Below are 20,447 nucleotides of genomic sequence, written 5' to 3'. Positions count from 1 at the left end.
TTCTTTTGGCTTTCCGAATTTCTTTATAGTATAGCGTTAGCTTATACCTGTAGGAATCCCAATCTTGGTTACTTTTGGCTCTATTAAATAGGCTTCAGACTTCCGACCTCATCTTCTTTAAGCCGTTGTTCCACCAGACTGTATTACTGCCCGTACTTTTCCTTGTTTTTTCTGGACAATTTTCCTGGTAAGCCGCCATAATAGCTTCGCTTATCGTTTCTTCGCTTGAACGCTTGAAAGACAATAAATTATCTGAAGAATGGAGAACGAGCGAACTATTATAATTCTATTGTTAAAACAAGGAGATAAAAAACAGCCAGAAAAGTACAGAGGTATAAACTTGTTAAATACTATCTACCAAGAAAACAACTACCAAAACAACAAAATGGAAATCAGAATAGATGGACAACTTACATAACCTATATAAATAGGCAGCAGAATAAGACAAGGGAACTCCTTGAGCCCTATGCTCTTTAATTTAATCATGGATGAAATCATCAAAAGCGTTAACTAAGTACCTTGGAATTACACTGTCCAAATATATAGAGCTGGACAAAGAATTGAGAGATCAAGTAGAAAAAGCAAATAGACTGACAGGATGACTTAATAGTACTATATGGCGAAACAGACACATTAACACTGAGATGAAGTCAAGAATTTATATAGCCAGTGTAATGACATATGCCTCAGAAACAAGACCTGACACAGCCACAACACAAAGGCTACTGGAAATATCAGAGATCAGAGTACAGGATTACAAATTCCAGGAAATACGATGAAAGATTGAAAGAGAAGTGAAGGCATTAGAAGAAAATGTAACGTACAGTGTACAAATGAATAGACACAACGTAGAAAAGAAGAAAGGAATAACCACAGAATGGAGGAGACCCGTGTGGTCAAAATAGCAAGAGATAAGTACCAATCGGCCGAAGAAGTATCGAACCGCGCAAAAGATGAAGTGGCAACCTACCATTTTATGAAAAGATAGTCATTGTAAATTTTAACATTCACGAACACAAAATTATTATATACTCAGTGACATTAGAAGTGTTACATCCAGGAGGAATAATTTCTTGAACTGAATTTTTTGGCAACATTGTAGATTTACATCAAGAATGCAACGATAACGTTGTCAAGAATTTTTATTAACAAGTAATCAAAAAAAAAAGAAATTAATAATGTGTTTGGCGACCCCGTAGCTTTAAGATATTCAATTTTCCTTAACCATGCAATGTCAAGTAGCTAAATTTTAAGCATTGATTCTTCGTATGCAATCCCCTTTTCTGTAAGCCATTCTTGAATCCTCCCTTTCAATTTCTTTAATAATCACCTGTTTTTTCGACTCAAATTGAAGAAAACCATCATCAAGAAACCCTGTATCACTTCCTATATGGGTGACGATTAAACGCCGTCCCTTTCCTGATGGAGCTTTTAATCCTGTATATCAGCATTCTATAAATGCTTCGCGTTTACGTTTGACATTTAAATCTTGCCAAACTTTTCCAACCTTGGTTAATCCAGGTTTCATCCAAATAACATATTTTACGTCCAGTGCTGCGAATTTTGCGTATTTCTTCTAAATATTTTCTTCTCCGCACAATAATTTTATTTTTTTCTAATAGCATACTTTTTCTGTTGAGTTTTACATATCGAATGTTCATTTCACGCATGGTCCTGGTTAAGACTCTACGAGATATCTTGGGTAAGGAGTCATCGTTTTCGAGCTCTTGAGAAATATTTTTCAGTGTTGGAATTTCACTCCGAAAATTAAATGAATGAATTTTTCGACGTATAATATTCCTTGTCTCGTCATCCAAAACAATGCTTTTCCTACCTCTAGTTTTACCTTTTTCTTGCTTTTTATTTTAAGATGTATTTTTAAGTACACGATAAATACAACTAACGGATACTTTTGTTAAACTGCTACAAATGTCGACCGCTTGGCTACCATTTAATTCCATTTTCTGCCGACAATTCCTTCATAAACGTTTCGTATCATTACCTTCTCTTCGGACGTTAACATTTTCCGTCTCTTTTGCGGCTTTTCATTTTTGGAATCAACATCAGAATTTTGCAGTCTTCTCTTGGAACAACTCGATTTTTCGTCCAACTCCAATAAAACTCAAACCAAATAATCACAGAATATAACTAAAAATTTACTATAAAACGACAAACTATAACACTCGTATTATCAATAACACGTTTTATCAATAACACAAACTTATCGCATAAAATACCCTACCCTCAGAAACGCCAATGTAAATAACCTATTGTTGATGGGCACTCGCTCGACAAAAACTAGTTTTACGGCTTTCTGTGGAACTGAATTGAAACGGAGTTCCGTCGCTAATTCCAAAGTTGCCAAACGATTGAAAAATATTGTTTTAAAATATCGATTTTTATTTTATAAATTTAAATATGTAACGAAACGGAACATATAAATAAAATTTATTTCATTACAATTTTGTGCTTAATTTTTACTATTGAAAAAATCAGGTTTTTTTGTATTTTTATGACGGTAATAATCGCTGCGTGGAAGAATACAGGTTTTGTATGACCATAATTACTACTTGTGAACAAGAATTGGCTACACTGTACAACAACTTCTGGTCAAGTCTACTATAGAAAAGCACAAATAAATATACTACTTTATATATTCTGTAATTTCTTATGAGGAAACGCAAATTGCAATCGAGAAAACAGGCAGTTTTCGAGGGCCGCTGTGTACATTTAAATTTGAGGATATTCGGCGTTTAAACTATGATATCACTCTTCTAAATTGAGGGTTTCTACTTTAGGTGTAACACTTCTAATGTCATTGAGTATATTAGGCGAATGTAATGCACTCAATGAATATGCATATGTACACGAAAAAGTTACAATCTAACAACAATTAGAGTGGTTTTCTTAAAAATAGGCAATTAGTGTAAATTATAATAATAATAATACTAATGGAAAAGGTGTAATTCGTAATAAATAGTAAACCAACTTTGGTGTTTTGAGGTTACCTAACATTATCTAACAGGTTTTGGGTCAAATTAAAATAACCCTGAAAATAAGTGATTCACGTTGTATATTGCCTTCCCTTAAAGGGATAAATTGCCAATAATAATAATATTTAAAGTTTACACTACCTTTATTGCTTTTTCAACCACCACCTTATAAAACAAAAATTAGTTCACTAAGCAGATATTTATATATAATAATCTTACTCTTCGTACTCTTTGTAACTACTAATAGCAAACAATATTTTAATACTAAGTATTATCTCAGTATAAGTATTGTATACGTCTTATCCTGAGAAACCTAACGTAAAAAATCTGCATGGTGGAAATCCGTGCAAGAGTATATAGCTATAATAGACCTGGAAAATTAGCATATAAAAAGCCTTTTTCTTGACACTCTTTGATACAGGTATGTAACAACTGCTTTTAATAAATTTGGTGATTGCAATATGTAATAAACAAAATATGCAAAATATTAAATGTCATTTTTTTACTTATAAACAAAATATAAACAATGTAAGATCGCTATTTGATTTTAAAGGGAATACGCCGCAATTAAAGGTTAAAGTACATTTATTGACGTTTCAATTTCCACTTCGAAAATGGTTCTCAAAATACAAATTCATTGAGATCTATCAAATTCAAATAGGTATCAAATATTAAAGTATTATTATATATAATTTCAAATTCATATCTCAAATATATAAACACGCATGGGATAATGAACATACAGTTCAATGGAATGATTCAAATATAGTCCTAAAAAAACGGATAGTAAAAAGAGAAAAATCAAAGAAGCGGCTCTAATTATGCTAAATGAGACCAATTGTGTCGCGAATTCCTCGGCAGAATATAGTAGGATCTAGTTACCCATATTAAAAGAGGAAGTTATTAAAAGGAAAATACCAGTTTTAGTAAGTCAGTAACATATAGAGGCATACATCATTTATGTTTTTTAAATAACAAACATATTAAATCAGAATTTGTGTTTATTGAAAGTAAACTAAATGTACGACCATATACTTACCATGTCGGGATAGTATTATGAGGTTTTTTTCCTGGTTTTTCCCTCATAATTTACTATGAAATCACTAACAGGAGAATTTTACTGTCAGCATGGCATGTGTTTGTCTTTTTAAAGACGAATTACATGCTATGATTTTTTTCTGACGGATATTCTCAAGTTAAAGTTGATTTCATGTAATCGAATGAAGTATCTTACAAGTAAAGTCGTCCCAGGAACGCAACTCAACAATATTGGCAATATGATTTTAAGGTCGTCTACTTTAAAACGTATAGTGAATGTCTGAATTGTCAATATAAATGAGTCAGATAAAATTAAATTATTAAAAGAATTTTTCACCAAGTAACAAAAAAACAAAATTTGTTTAATTTACTAATGTTTGTATTTTGAGAACGATTTCCGAAGTGGAAATTGAAACGTCAATAAACGTACTTTAACCTTTAATTGTGGCTTATTCCCATTTAAATAGTAATTACTTTAAAATGCCACAACAAATTAGCTTCAGGACGATATGAAGTTGAATATTGGGAAATAATATAAAAAAAGAAAAAAAAAAAAGACAAAATTTTACTGGAAAAGCATAGAAAATCGTTTGAAACGAGAGTTTTTAAAGTTATGTTTGTTAATTTGTTGCTTAATTATGGCAAAAATAGCTTTACATCTCGATTGCAGCCAGTTAATAATAATACTAACGAGATGATTTTATTCTTATTAGATTCTATTGCAAATGTAGCGAACAAATAATGCACACCTATTAAACAGTCAACAAAATATTTAAAAATTCCCCCTGGTGGAATTAGGTGTTGGCTGCTTCAATTTTGACGAAAATTTTTTTTAAAAAGTTTAAATCTAATCTTAATCTTTTAAATTTTACTGAATGTAAAAGAAACGAGGCTATGTGTAAACGTACTTTTCACTTAAAAGCTAAATCTAGCTGGGTAAAGTATTGCTCTTCTCTTAATAGGCAAACCCCTTCATCAAACATTTGGAAAACGGTAAATAAAATTCAGTTTTAGAAAAAATTACCATTAACGATGAATCAGCAGAAAAATGACTTTTATCTAAAATTGCTCCCGACTCTGTCGATGCCCACTTTTTACTAACTCCTATTACTCCGAGGGAACTTACAGCAAACATTAAAATGTCAAATAATACAACTCCAAATATGGACGGTATGAACTACCTCATGTTAACAAATCTTCTCGAAATTGCTATATCTATGCAAAATATTTAACAACATTTTACAAAAAGGAGATAAGTAATTGTGATTTTCTTAAGCAATGTCTGGTCATTCCTATACCTAAAATAAACGATCGTACTTCTTTGTGGCCTATTTCTCTGATGTCATATCTACTAAAAACACTTGAACGGATCCTGAAAACTAGATTGAAATGGTGGAGTGAAAACAAAGGCATATTCCCGGTAGCTCAGTTAGGATTTCGGAGAAATAAAGGAATAAAGGATATCCACTATTTCTAGATATTTCGGGTACATATGATAACGTTATTTTAAACTTATACATATAGGAGTCCCAACTTGATGTGCACAGGTATTGGTTAATCTATTTATTAATAGACACGTATTCATTCGGTGCAATAATAAATTGATTGGTCCAAGGTTAGTTTATCAAGATTCTTTATTCAAGGGATCTTTGCTTAGCCCTCTGTTGTTTAGTCTATATACTGTTACGATAATTATCCTGGCCTAAAATAACCGTAAATATTATGACTAATGCTGTTATGTTGTAGATTTTACGAGAGCCTTCGATTAGCCGGCAGAAATTTACCTGAAATAATGAGTCAAGGGCCACTACCAGTTGAGAAACTAGTTGACCTGCTTCTAATCTATTCGATGGCGTTCCCGTTATGTTCGAGTCTGCTATAGGGAATTCCGGAACTAACGGAGGTTTATATAAAGGAAAAATTTTATATGGAGAGGGGAGTTAATTCTCAAGACGCGCTCGCGAATTTAAATGTTACGTTCGCTTTTTAATAAATTATGTATGTTTAGTGATAAATAAACTAATATCAGTTATTGTGCTTTTTAATAAATTTAGATAAGAACCTTTTGATAAAGACATTATAAATTAAAGACATAACAATTAATAAATTCACAACAATACTATGAATCTACATGATATGGGTATTAATTGTAATATTTTACAATACGCCGATCATTTGTATCTTTACACTTCTAAAAATACTTATCAGGAATGTATTGATTCAATATAACGGATTATGTACAGTGCAAGAGAATACTTTCTTATCCAAGGGCTGTTACTTACTTCGAATAAATCCAGCATATATCCAGTATTAGAATTGATAATATAATATATTTTTAATTTACCTCTAGCCGAAATACTATTTTGTTAACAAATGCAATAGGAAAATACATCATTAATAAATTCAAGTAGTTAAATACATTATCGTGGCTGAATGGATCAAGTTATCCAAAGCTATTAATTAAATAAAAAAAAGTCGATTTTTTGAAAATTTTTAATAATTTTTCTAAAAATCAACAAAAAATTGCTAATTCTAAAAATAAGTTCGCGTGATGACAGACAAAATTCACATATATTCAGCTAAGGTAAGTCAGAGTAAGAATGCGCACTCTTCTATGCACTAATGATGTTTATGACTGCATAAACATCATTGCTCTGTCATCACTGTTTATGATGCAATTTTTTTGATGAGAACAAAATATAAAATCTAGATTTCCTAGCATACAAAATTCAGTCCATCGAAAGATACATTAAATTGAAACGATTTCTCTCTTCTATTTTCTACAGGATCTGATCCCTGGTAATTTTTAATGCGTACTAACGAGATAACCAAAATAGGGGCGGACTACAAAACTTTATACAGAATTTATATTATTATATAGATATTAAATATTATATATAGACACAAATTTAAAAACGCTACAAAGTTCAAGTCATATTCATTGGCTTTCTCTATTAGCGTTCTGATTGTAAGAAGATGATCCGCTGTGCTGTAACCCTTTCGGAATCCTGCCTGCTCTACCGGTTGATAGCTATCGAACTTCGACGTTAACCTGTTAGTTATTACTTTTATAAATAGTTTGTACATTTGGGACAGCAGGTAGATTGGTTTATAGTTCTTCAGATCTCCTCTGTCTTCTTTTTTGAAAAGAAGTATTGTTATACTTGCATTCCAATCATCTAGGACTTCTCCTCTGTGAAGACATTTGTTGAAAAAAATTTTTCAATTCTTCGAGAATAACTTCGCTCCCCTCCTTTAACATTTCTACAAGTTTTCCATCTGAGCACGGAGACTTATTGTGCTTTAGTTGTACCAAAGCTTGTTTTATTTCAAAGGATTCTATGTTAGGGAGTATTTCTGAGTTGACATTCGTTATCTTTCTCTTATGATTTTACTTTACAGTGTTATCTGGGTTCTTGTTTGGGGAATATTAATCACGGTAAAATGTTAAAGTAGCTTTACGGATTTTGTTCTTTTCTCTTATTTTTTTTATCCTTAACCTTTAATTAGATTAATATAGGCTTTCCTAAGTTCTTTTCCAATATTTTTTCTTAAATGAATGATTTATTTGATAAAATAAGCCTTTTCCTTCAATTTGGTGCTTACAAAATTCATGTAGATCCAATAGTTTACTTATAATAACGTTGTAGATAAAATCTTTTTGAAATAAACAATTTAAATTTTGCAATAAGTGTTAAGTGAAACTTGTTGAAATTTTTAAAGCTAAATATTAAATTTGTAATATTGTTCTTGTGCTCACGCGAAATCAAAGTTTTTGTGGCGTTGAAAAGGTATTAACTATTAAATAAAATTTTTTAGTAGCTGTTTTTGCAATAATTAAGGAACAAATTAACAAAAATACCTGTAAAAACCTTCATTTTAATTTATAATCTATATTTTTTCAGTAAAATTGGGTAACTTTTCCATATAATTTACATTTATTTATTATTTGTAAGTTAAATCTTTTGCATATTTTGTTTATTACATATTGTTAGCAACAAATTTATCAAAAGCAGTTGCTAGATACCAGTATCAACGAGTGTCATGGGAAAATCGTTAGTTGCCTGGTCTATAAATACAAAGACGATAACACATAACATTGGTAGATATATTGAATTTTTTGGTTAATTTTGATAATATTTATATTTATTAAAATATTATTATAAAAATAGAATATGACCATGTGGTATTTTCTCATTTTACTCGTATCGTCGTCGGCTTGAATGGATTTGCCACAGATAACTGACTATTTGAAAACAACAATAATTAAGTTAATTTAATTAATTCTTCTAATAAAATTTGTTTTATAATTTTCCCAATTAATTCACAATCTGTAATACATGTGTAAAAGAGTAAATTAAATTTTTTATAGTTGTAAAAAAATAATTCATACACTCTGACACTTACAACGCGTTGGAGGTACGCTATTTCGTTACAATATTAACCTTCCCAACATATACTTTGGATTCATTTTAATATTAACACTTTACTATAAATGTCTACTGTACTGACCAATTTGATACCCAACCAGAACAGCAGTATTGGTGGGAAAGAAATAGAACTCGTAGATAGATATAAATACCTGGGACATGAAATTATGATTGGTAGGGATAACCAGACTCATGAACTGAAGAGAAAAATCGGCCTTAAGTGGGCAGCACTTGGAAAACTGAGAGAAACTTTTAAAAGTGAGCTGCCCACATGCCTAAAGAGAAAGGTATTTGATCAGTGCGTCCTCCCAGTCTTGACGTATGGAGCAGAAACACTTACCTTAACAAAAGCAGCAGCTACCAAACTGAGAGTCACGCAGAGAAGAATGGAGCGGTCCATGTTAGGAATAACTCTGCGAGACAGAATAACCAACGAAGACATCAGGAGAAGAACCGGAGTGACTGATATCATCGAGAAGATGGCCAGACTAAAATGGAGATGGGCAGGACACATAGCCAGAATGACAGATGGGCGATGGACAAAGAGGTTATTGGAATGGAGGCCAAGGGAAGACAAGAAAAGCATCGGTCGACCACCTACAAGATGGACTGACGATTTAAGAAGACTCAATAAAAACTGGATGAGAGCGGCGCAAGATAGACGGAGTTGGAAACATGAGGAAGAGGCCTATGTTCAGCAGTGGACTCTGAGGCTGGATGATGGGATAAATGTCTAACTATATATTTATATAATATATAAGTAAAATCCCCCCCCCCAGATAGTAAAATGCATGGCGCAAGACCAAAAGGAAGGCCACGGAAAAGGTAGCAGGATGAAGTGGTAGCGGACGCGCAAAATTTGCTTGACGTGAGAACCTGGAGAAGATCGGCGCGGAACCAGCAACTTTAGAGGCATAGTTTTGTCGTTGAATTGAACCCTCGGGAATGAGGGAAGGTGGTCCAGTTGCACTATCCATAGCTGAAATGGACCGGAGTAGGTAATGATCACGGTCCGTGGACATATAGATCGTATGTGAACACTAAGCTAGAGGGAAATACTTTTTAAAGAAATGCAAATAAATACTAAAGCTAAGAATCTGCAAATAAAATGTTAATTAGTCTTAAAACTAAGAATCTGTAAGAGAAAGTAATTAGTTATCACACCTAAGACTAATTAATGCAAAAAAAGTAAAATTGAAAAAAAGTGAAAAAGTCCCAAATATTTCGGAAAACAAGAAGTGTAATTTCTAAATATCAGATTTAGTCCAAAATGCGATAGAAGTGTTTGTCGTAGTGATTTCGGGACGAATCAATAAAGACATGTAACAAAATAGCAATATAAAACAAGTTATTTACAATTTTCGACTATCGACAATTTCCTTAGTCGAAAAGACCTGAAATGTGGAAAAAGTTATTTTTATATTGAAATATCGCAATGTCCAAACAGCAAATAGAAGGTTCGAAAAATAATCTAAATTATTTTATATTGAAAAAGAAATAAAATATTAGAAATATTTTCAAAGTCCCTACAAGAGAAAATAAAATATTAGTAAAAATTCTCTAAAGTAAAAAAAGTTATTTTCGGTCTGAAAATATTTCAGAGTCCCTAAAACAAAACATTAGTAATATTTCTAAGTGTCTGAAAGAGAAACAATTTACAAATTTATCTAAGTCAAATTAATAAATAGGAGAAATATTCTTATATTTTTGCGTTTAGAAACTTAGAAAAATAATCTGAAAGAGAAGTTAAAATAACAATAACTAGCTGACCCGGCGAACTTTGTTCCGCCTTAATGGCAATAAATAAGCAGATTGTGTTTTTTTTTATTGAAAAAAATACAAAAAAAATTAAATAACTACATTAATTATTCATTATTATTTCTGTATTTTAGTACATAGGTTGCTCTTCACTTAAGTATCTTGTGATACACGACATTTTTTGTTTTATTATCAGGCGCAAAAACAAACAACGCAGATGGTCTTCCGACCCGTGAACATGCCACGTATAAATGACCATGGGAAAAACATGAATGTTCTAGATTTAAACCACAAACTTTTAAGGATTGGCCTTGTGATTTGTTGATGGTCATGGCAAATGCAAGACGTATCGGAAATTGAAGTCTTTTAAATTCAAACGGCATATCGGTTGGGATCATCGGGATCCTCGGAATGAGAACTTCCTCACCTTTGAATTTTCCTATCATTATCGTAGCGTAAATTACATTGTTCGTCAATTTACTAACCACCAAACGCGTACCGTTGCACAGTTTTGGTTGGTTTATGTTTCGAAGCGTGATTACTACGGAGCCAACCTTTAGGCGTAAATTGTGCGGTGGTAAGCCAGGCACGTCCAAAGAGTTTAAAAATTCAATTGGATAGTTGGTGGCTTCATCTTCATTTGTGACGCAGTCAATAGATTTGAATGAATGCATTGTTCCAATGATCTTATTTTGAATTATGTAGTTCAGGTCATCTCATCTACATCTTTATTCTTAGCCGCTAAAATTGCTCGCTCACTCAACCATTCATTATTTTTGTAGTTAGAAATAATATTTGGAAATAAATTGTTGATAAGTTCGTCTTTTGATGAGACAAAATTACAGAAATTATTTGGAAATGATATTAATCCGCTCGATTCATCGACAGGTACTTGACCATTACCGATAGTCAGCAATTGCTCCGAGAAATCTTCAGCAGATGTATCATTAAGCAATGTAACTCTCATGTTTAATGTCAGCTGCAGTTTCTTCACATAGCGCCATAGATTTGACGATTTGAGGCAAGCATTTATTTCATCGGCAGCCGTAGATCTTGGAATTACTGGCAGTATTTGGCGGAAATCGCCAGACAGTAAAATCATTGCTCCTCCAAAACATCTCGAGTCATTGCGTAAATCTTTTAATGTTCGGTTAAGTGCTTCTAATGCACGTTTATGCGCCATTGTGCATTCGTCCCAGATGATGATTTTCGATGCCGCTAAAACTTTGGCCATTGCTGAGTGTTTTGCAATATTACACGTTGGTTCTTCAATAGTTTGAAGATTTAACGGTAATTTGAATGCTGAATGAGCCGTACGGCATCCTTCTAACAATGTGGCTGCTATTCCAGAAGAAGCAACTGCAACCGCTATGTTTGATCTCGCCCGAACAGTTTCTAAAACTAATGACATAAGGAATGTCTTGCCAGTTCCACCAGGGGCATCTAGGAAATATAAACCACCATTTTCATCAGCGATTGCCTTCATTAAAGTATCATAAACTTCCTTTTGTTGGTAATTCAACAGGGGTACATTCCTTTGAACTACTAAATCTAATTCCTGGTGATCATATTCACGTTCCCGTTCCAATTCTCGATTAAATGCGTCATTCATTTCACGATTTGGCGCTGGCATTCCTAACCTGATTAATAAATTACCGCACATGAGGTAACACATATCTTCGATCAAGAGTAAAGCACGATTATGTATCTCCTCATTCATCTCAATATCGTGATTTCTGGAACTGACACGAATTTGATGTAAAATATCTTCTGACATACTATCCTTGTATTTGTGCCACAGGTTACATGGGTTTGATGGAAAACATGTCGAAATTATGATAGCGAGTAGTGTGCGTATCTGACTTGGAGATGCAGAGATAATGGCTTCAGCGATTGTCGTATCCCAATGGGTATCGTTTTCTAATAAGTTCAATTCTTCACATGCAGCACGATATATTGGGAATATTACACCATTAACAGTTCGTAGTGTCTCAAATGAAGTTGGCCTACGCACATTTACCAGCAACAACCGCAAATAGAAACATTCATCATTCTTTGGATGAACTGTATACATACGACCAAGAGCATCAGTAGAACGCACATCTGGATACCCAGGAACTTCATCACCTTGCTTCCGTCTTTGAAAATTCTTGGATGAAGCATTCCAAGTATAATAACGTGGCATCTCCGAGTAAAGCAAAGTTCGTGCAAACTGATCGCTTTGGCAGATTGCAAAAAAACTGGTCAATGTAGTTGCTGGAGGTGTTTCAGCACGTTGCGTAGCATTCGAAGCCGTGAAATATACTCGTTGACCATTCTCCAGATGCACTGCCTAATGTAGGACAGTAGGATGACGTTCGTGAATTGGAAATGCGAATATACGCCAAATCGCTTCATTAAAGTTCACATAACGACCAACTTGATAGCGTGAAATTTCATCGTTGGTATTTGAGGATTGCAATCCAAAAACCGCCATATCACTGCCTTTCGTGACATATTTGCAAATATATTTTATGGACTTAACTGAATTGCAGTATTCAACGTTGCAATGTGTCTTGAACGTTTTAGAAATAAGTGGCGAATATGGAACAATCCAACTGTTGTCGAAAACGAAATCCATTCTTTTCACTTTCGTTGTGACAGTTCGACCGTTGTCATCTGGTGATCGACGCCGATACAGCGGATACCCATCGTTGCCAGTGACAGTCTCCGCCGTTAATTTCCGTGGATATCGTTTAGAACACTTTCCATCGACCATGCAAGGTGATTGGGGATTGATGGCACCACACGGTCCATGAATCATATTAGTAGTAACAACATCATGTAGGTCTGGATCGACTTCATGATCAGGAATCTCGGCACATATGATATCATCTATTTGGTCAGGCTGAATTCTTTCCACTAACCAAATAAGAATGTGTGCGTGCGGTAGGCCTAGCTTTTGCCATTTGATTGAATACATCCAGCATCGAGTATCTCCAAAGACGCGTTGTTTAACAATAAAGTTCATCAGGGACCGAATTTTTTGCCTGAATATACGTGCTGTGATGTCGTGTCTATCATTTGATGTTTGTCCGGGAAGCAGCAATTGAGTAATTTCTATCCATTTTGGATTACAGGTAAAAGTAATAAAGAGATCTGGCAGGCCGTAATGACGAACATATGTCATTGCATCTTGTGCATATTCATGCATATAACGTGGGCTACCAATGTACGTCGCCGGCAGAATAGTTAATCGACCAATATTAGCTGCATTTCCTTCAGTACTAACTGCATCACGTAAATGGATGTACTCCTCAGAACGCAGTTTGGCTTGGTTCAACCTAATAAATGTTAAACGTTCCGTTTCTATTTTTACATACATGTCAACGCAATACTGCTAAAACAATCGACGAAACCGCAGCAAATAGTTGTCAGCATTTTGACGAATCACCAAACGATATGCATAATAATTCATTGAGCTAACTTTCTTTGTAGTTTCTTCCCCTGAAATTAAAAATTTGATAATTAACCATTTCAAAGACAAATAATACAGACATTAACCATTATTAAGATACTGATACTTTACCATTCAATGGATTTATCATTTTAATATTAAAATAATATCCATCTTCTCCTTGCCAAAACATCAGTGGGTATTGCAATGCGTCATATGATCGATGAGTTTCAGATATTTGTTGCAGTTGCCCAGTATCGCGACGTGTAAGCACAATATCGCGTTTTTCCAATTGTTCACCAACAATCAGGATGGCAACTTCGTCTACTGTTGGAGCATTAAATGTGCGTTCGTGTGTTCCACATGGTCGTTTATCTGCTTTGATGACAACTTTATAGTCATCATTTGGCATGCGCTCTAAAACACTCTTAAACAACTTGACCAACGCATGATATTCATGAAGCAGACACTGCAAGTCTTGAATAATTGCTCGCTTCATTCCTGCATTGATCCCTAGGCGTCGATCAAGTTGTTCTTCCATGTTGCCCATGAAATATATTTGTAAAAATTTATTCTGTGTATCTTCGAAAGGTAGTAATGATCCAATTCGATGGTGAATCTGTCCTTGTATCTACAAAATAAAAACCAGACAGTATTAACTGGGTTATAAACACTTTTTCTGTGGGATAGTAGAATTCAGTATTAGCAAATATAATACATACCAATAGATAAAGTAAGTTATTCTTTAACTACATTCTATGTAAGTACAAAAATAAATACCTTAAATGTCGGATTAAATCATCCTTCTGCGATAATGTCTGCCCCAAATGACGTCATTTGGAAAAAACTATTGTATTTTCGAGTATTTGCAAGAAAGTGGCGTGATTCTTGTGTTTCGCCACAAAGCAATGAATACAATGGCTCATGTGGCGGAGTCAACACTGGCAATTTCACTTTACCATTAAGGCAGCATAATCCAGGCGGTTCTCCGGAAAACTTTAATGCACCACAATACTCGCAAACAACGTACATTTGCCCAATGCAAACGCTAGGATGCAAGCTGTAATCATTGCTGCAATCGTATCGAAACGCTGCTCGATTCAAATCAGCTAAATATCTTGTTATGCGTCGCAAATTATCTATTTGTTGCCTTCTGTTGTTCGCTCGACGATTCTGCATTGCCAACCGAGCTGTTTCACGGGCTGCTTCACTTTGCTCTCGTGATTGAGAAGCACGAAGTCGAGCCATACTATCGCGGCGCTGTTCACGTGCAATTTCTTGTTCTTCTTTAGTCTTTTCATTTGCAGTATTTTGTATTCTTCTTGCATTACGGCTTTGTCGGGAAAGATTCGATCGTCTTGGTCGCGGCATTATTAATTAAACTTCACTTCGCTTCAATTACTTCTTTGCCGGGAAAGATTCGATCGTCTTGGTCGCGGCATTATTAATTAAACTTCACTTCACTTCAATCCACTTGTTAATTATTTATTTAATAGAAATAGTTTTAATATTGATTTCTTACAAATATCAAATTGTCATCCATACGTCATTACATAGCTGTCATTTTACGTCAATTACATAGCTGTCATTTGCGTTTTGTTATTCCAAGTCTGATTCTTTTTTGTTAGACCACGTTTTATAGTGACTGACGTTTCATGTCAAGTCACACGGGAACGCTGTCGAACGGGATAAAAAGTATTCTATGCCCGTCTCCTGGCTCTAAGCTACCTCCCTACCAATTTTCAGCCAAATCTGAACATGGCAACATAATTGCATTGGCTGCAATTAAGTTGCAATTTGACCAATGGTAAATCCGCAATTGAGCTGCAATTTTGGGCAATACCATTGGCTGCAATTAAGGTTACAATTTGACCAATCGTAAAGCCCGAATTTCGCTATTGGTGACAGTTTGGAGGAGGATAAGGCTCGATTTGGCCGTAGCGCCATTGGAAAAGAGATATATTTTTAGTGCAGTATTATTATGAAAATTCTTTATAAACCTTTGAAGAGTTTAGCTTTAAAATGACATTAGGCCGTCAAAAAGGTCATAATAATTTTTCAAATACAAAAATGTCTTTATATGTATGCCCAGAAACATTTTTGTTATCCCAAAGTAACGGAGCTTTATGTCGAACTTTATCAGAATTTAATGTAACCTAACCATAAAACTATTAAAAAATGTTAAACTGTTTTGTTCGGGCTGTTAGGCCGTTGTCTTCTGAGATTAGTTCTCGACATTTCGCCAAAAACTAGGGGTTGGCATCTTCTGGAGATGTTACTGCTTCGCTTGTAAGCTGAAACTCCACTGGCTTCCGCGTGAGGGGGCATGTCGTCGTTTGTAGTAGCTTTTCTTTCTTCTTGTTTTCCGGGAAGGGTTTTTGTGAATTTTAATATTGGTATCCATGTTTTGTTAATTTTTAGTCCTTCTTCTATCCGATTAAAGTTATTTGGGTGCTTATATATCTCCACCGCTTCCCGATACAACCGTGGGTAGTACTGTGATGTTTTATCCAGCATCTGCGTTTCTTCAAACAGTATCCGATGTTCTCCGCTTCCCAAAGCGTGTTCAGCAACGGCAGATTTGTCGATATGTCCTAAATGACAATGGCTCTTATATTTGTGTATTCTTGTTTATCCTTTAACATCCGGGGTTGGTAGCATTTCTTACAGCATTTCCGTAATTGACTGTAGCCTACCTCCCGGTTTTCTTTCAGGCAGGCTTCTACCCAGGCTCGGCCACCCACCTATTATAAACCAACAGAGGTTTTTACACAATGTCTGATTTCCGCTGTTTTTCTGTACAGGCATTTGTCATTTACTGCATTCATTTCATAACTGTAAAGTTATTGTTGGGAAGCTAATTTCTTATGGCATTTTAACAATTTGCTATTTTTATTGGCAATTAACCACAATTTTAGTTTAATATTATTATATATTTGTTTAATATTATTATATATTATATATTTGTTATGACGTTTCGAAGTATACTTAAAAACATTGTAAAGTTATATCCCAAAATTTCCTTGTTGTGTGAGCATCTGCATAAAAAAAAACGGGTATGGCAGTCCAGTGGGACTGCCGGTAGGTTTGCTATATATAAACAACATTAGACTTGTAATAGGAGGATTTCATCAAAATATAATACTATTTTGCGAAAATGTATATTTTTATTTCCATACATATATGAAAGGAGTTGAATCCAAAAAACTTTTTTACACATACTCTGCAGTAAAATTCATTGTTAATATTGTTATTAATATAAAAATACAACACAATACACTGTAACATAATTCGATATAATAATGCAATACAAATTAAAATGCAATATTCGTAAGTATTTAAAAATGAAAATATACATAACTTACTTACGCATATGTTTAATATACGCATATAACTTCAAAAACTGAGCAATGAATCGCTGTTGTAAAATTTTTATTCCCAACTCCATTAAAAATTTGTGAAATCGTTATTTTTATGTAGATAAACAAAAGTATCATTTTTAATCCTACCCTATTATTGAATTTTTTGTTTCCAACAATAACTTTTTCAAAACAATTTTTTTGGAGCGGGTTAGAGTATTTTTTATATACCTGTTTGTAAAAATTTGTTCAAAATACATTTTATTGTTTTAAACACAGTAATTAATATTTTTAAATATTTTTTAACAAAAAAAAAAAAACAAAAAGTTACTTTACCGTGACATGTTAGCATATTGCCGTGACCAGAATTCGAACTTGGTTACCACGGCCACAACGTGGAGCCCGAGCAACTAGTCCACTAGACGATCACGGATAATCAGGCGAATATTTTAAAACTCTAACCTAAGATTCCATTAAAAAAAATTTAGGTCAGTTGTTTACAAAAGAAACAATGTACTTAATATTAATTTAATTAATATACCATTTTCTATAAATGAGTACGAGAATAGTTAAAAATAAAGTAATCAATCAGAGGAAATAATAACACATAAACGTTCCCGATTCTAAAAATGCGAAGATATTAAATAAATAATTTTCATCGGTATTTAAAAATGACAATAGGTATACATAACTTACTTACCCATATGTATAATTTACCATGATAATATTTTTAATACAAATTAAAATGAAATATTCATAAGTATTAAAAAAGACAATATACGTAACTTACTTACGCATATGTTTAATTTACCATGATAACAATATTAATAAAAAATATTGTTTGGTGATACAACTGTCAATTTATCTGACATTGACAAATACAATATTTAATTGTTGTTTGTTGTATAAACACGTACACATTTGAACTTTCTTGAGATATTTACAAGTTTTAATTTATAATTTTACATGCCTAACGAGGCTTGTTACTCCCGTGCAAATTTCCGATTCACTCCCGTTCAAATTTCCAAAGTCGAACGCGCGTATAGAAGTATAACTTCAAAAACCAACAAATCGGATTACGTTGTAAATTTTCATTTTATTTTAAAATTTAGCATTTTTGCGTATATTACATATATTTAATAAAATTAACGTGGGGTTTTTAAATATTTCAAAAATAAAAAAGGAAATTCATATTGGGATTCGAACTCACATACACCAGCGCATGAACCAAACACGTAAAATATTTGCCACTTAGACATGACACAAACGTATTTCAAAATTAACAGTTCTCGGTCATACAGTGATTTATTGAGATTATTATTTTGAAATATAAAAAACTAAAATAATTATGAACATTTAATAAATAATACAAAACATATCATATAAATAATGATATTAATACATAATATATTATATATATATATATATATATATATATATATATATATATAATATTTATATAATAATAAATATATATACAAAAGAAACATTTTATTTTCGAGAGAGGAAGAGAGAGAAAATATATCTTCTGTCTCTCTCTTACTCATTATCTTACATATGTGATGATTTCACCGATTCATTCTCATACAAATTTCAAACGTCGAGCGCGCGTATAGAAGTATAACTTCAATAATCCATTACCCGCCGTCGATTCATCTTCTTATATTCAGAATTAGCGTCTTCGTCCACTACGTCACACTCCCCTTCTCGTCACATTCCTCTTGTCACATTAAGGCCCATATTTATAGTCGATGCTCAAGTATCGGTCGATGCTTGAGGTCGACCTTGAATGAAATTTGTGTTCTATAAACCGTTCTCAAGTACGAAGTCGAGCTTGAGTACGCAGAAATGACAGCTCGTACTCAAGCATCGGATCGACCTGCCTTGAGCACGGGATCCTAACCTAACTTTTGTTGTTTATATTTGTTAAATTTGTTTTTCGATTCGCTTCCAATATATTTTTTTTGTTTTTCTCATTACAATAAAAAATGTATGACGAAGTTAAAGAATTTTTAGAGTTTATTGATCATATTGAAGAAGGAAATCAGCCGGAACGTATACCAAAACGATATATTCGTGATATGGAAAATCCCATGGAGTTTTACCGCGATGTTGAATTTCGTCAACGGTATCGTTTCAACAAAGATACCGTTGCAGATACCATTCTGCCTCTGGTATTTGAAGGTCTACGAAAAGCAGACAATCGTGGTTTACCAATACCTCCAATATTACAATTGTTAATTTGTTTAAGATTTTATGCTACATCTAATTTTCAGGTTGTATCTGGTGATTTGCGGGGTATTAGTCAATCGACAATAAGCAACACCATTAAAAAGGTATCAATATTAATAGCTCAACGTTTAAATGATTTTGTAGGGTTTCCCCATACTGGACAAGGATTTAGGAGGAATATAACAAGTTTTTATGAGGTTGCCTATTTTCCAAATGTTTCTGGGTGTATTGATTGCACCCACATCAAGATATCTAATCCAGGTGGTAATAATGGGGAAGTATTTCGTAATAGAAAAGGCTTTTTTTCATTAAATGTGCAGGTATAGATTGATCTTTCTTATCCAGGCCCTCATTATATAAATAAATTGCAGGTTGTTTCAGGTCCTAGAAGAGAGATTATGGATATTGTTGTTCGACATCCCGGATCAAGTCATGACAGCTTGATATTTGATCGAAGTGCATTACGAGTTAGAATGGAAAGAGGTGAAATTCCAGGATTATTAATAGGTGACAGTGGATATGCATGCAGACACTATCTACTTACTCCAGTATTACAGCCAGGTATTTATTGATAATTGGCTAAAAAATAGGTTATTTGATGGATATCTCTTTTTAGGTAATGATCAAGAAAATAGGTATAATAGTGCACATATAAGAACAAGAAATGTTGTTGAAAGGCTATTTGGAACCTGGAAAAGACGGTTTCCTTGTCTTCAACGAGGTCTACAAACTAAATTAAATACATCTCTTGCAATAATATGTGCTACAGCAGTACTTTATAATATAGGTTTACAAGAAAATAATAATGATGATGATGATTTTGTAGAAAATATTGATGTGCCAGTAAATAGAAATGTTAATGATGTGGAACGAGGTTTAAATTTTAGGAGACATTTTATTCACCAATATTTTGCATAAGAATTAAAATACATTATTGAATACTTATCTTATTATAGGTAGATATATGTTAGCATCATCATTAGCTTGATAACACTTTTTATTCATGATTTGTTCTTTTAATTTTTAAAATTTCAATATTTAATTGTATTCCTTATATCTAACCTTTGTTCAATTGGCATTTGTTTGTTTAGTTTGAGAATACATTATTGAATACTTGCATTATGTTAGCTGTAGTATGTTTTATCTTATTTCTCAAAATATCAGCATCATTATAATTAGCTTGATTACACTTCTTGTTCAT

At 33.2% G+C, this 20,447-nt stretch overlaps 2 protein-coding genes across 3 annotated transcripts in view; both read right to left on the bottom strand.

The window, feature by feature from the left end:
• LOC140449676 (uncharacterized) overlaps positions 1-20,447 on the bottom strand; it is a 107,372-nt gene that overhangs the window by 18,038 nt on the left and 68,887 nt on the right. The window contains exon 1 of one of the 2 annotated variants that reach the window (XM_072542952.1): positions 3,135-3,256. The exons of the other annotated variant lie outside the window; for it this stretch is intronic. The gene's annotated coding sequence lies outside the window, so the exon portion shown is untranslated. Of the gene's footprint in view, positions 1-3,134; positions 3,257-20,447 lie in introns of those variants that run through there. 2 annotated transcript variants of the gene reach the window in all.
• On the bottom strand, positions 10,926-12,404 carry LOC140448984 (uncharacterized). Its single transcript, XM_072542143.1, has one exon. It carries the CDS (start codon positions 12,402-12,404, stop codon positions 10,926-10,928), a length of 1,479 nt encoding a protein of 492 aa, XP_072398244.1.

Source organism: Diabrotica undecimpunctata, chromosome 1, assembly GCF_040954645.1.
Source record: "Diabrotica undecimpunctata isolate CICGRU chromosome 1, icDiaUnde3, whole genome shotgun sequence".
In the NCBI taxonomy this organism is placed as follows: Eukaryota; Metazoa; Arthropoda; class Insecta; order Coleoptera; family Chrysomelidae; genus Diabrotica; species Diabrotica undecimpunctata.
This window is presented reverse-complemented; position numbering and strand designations above follow the sequence as displayed.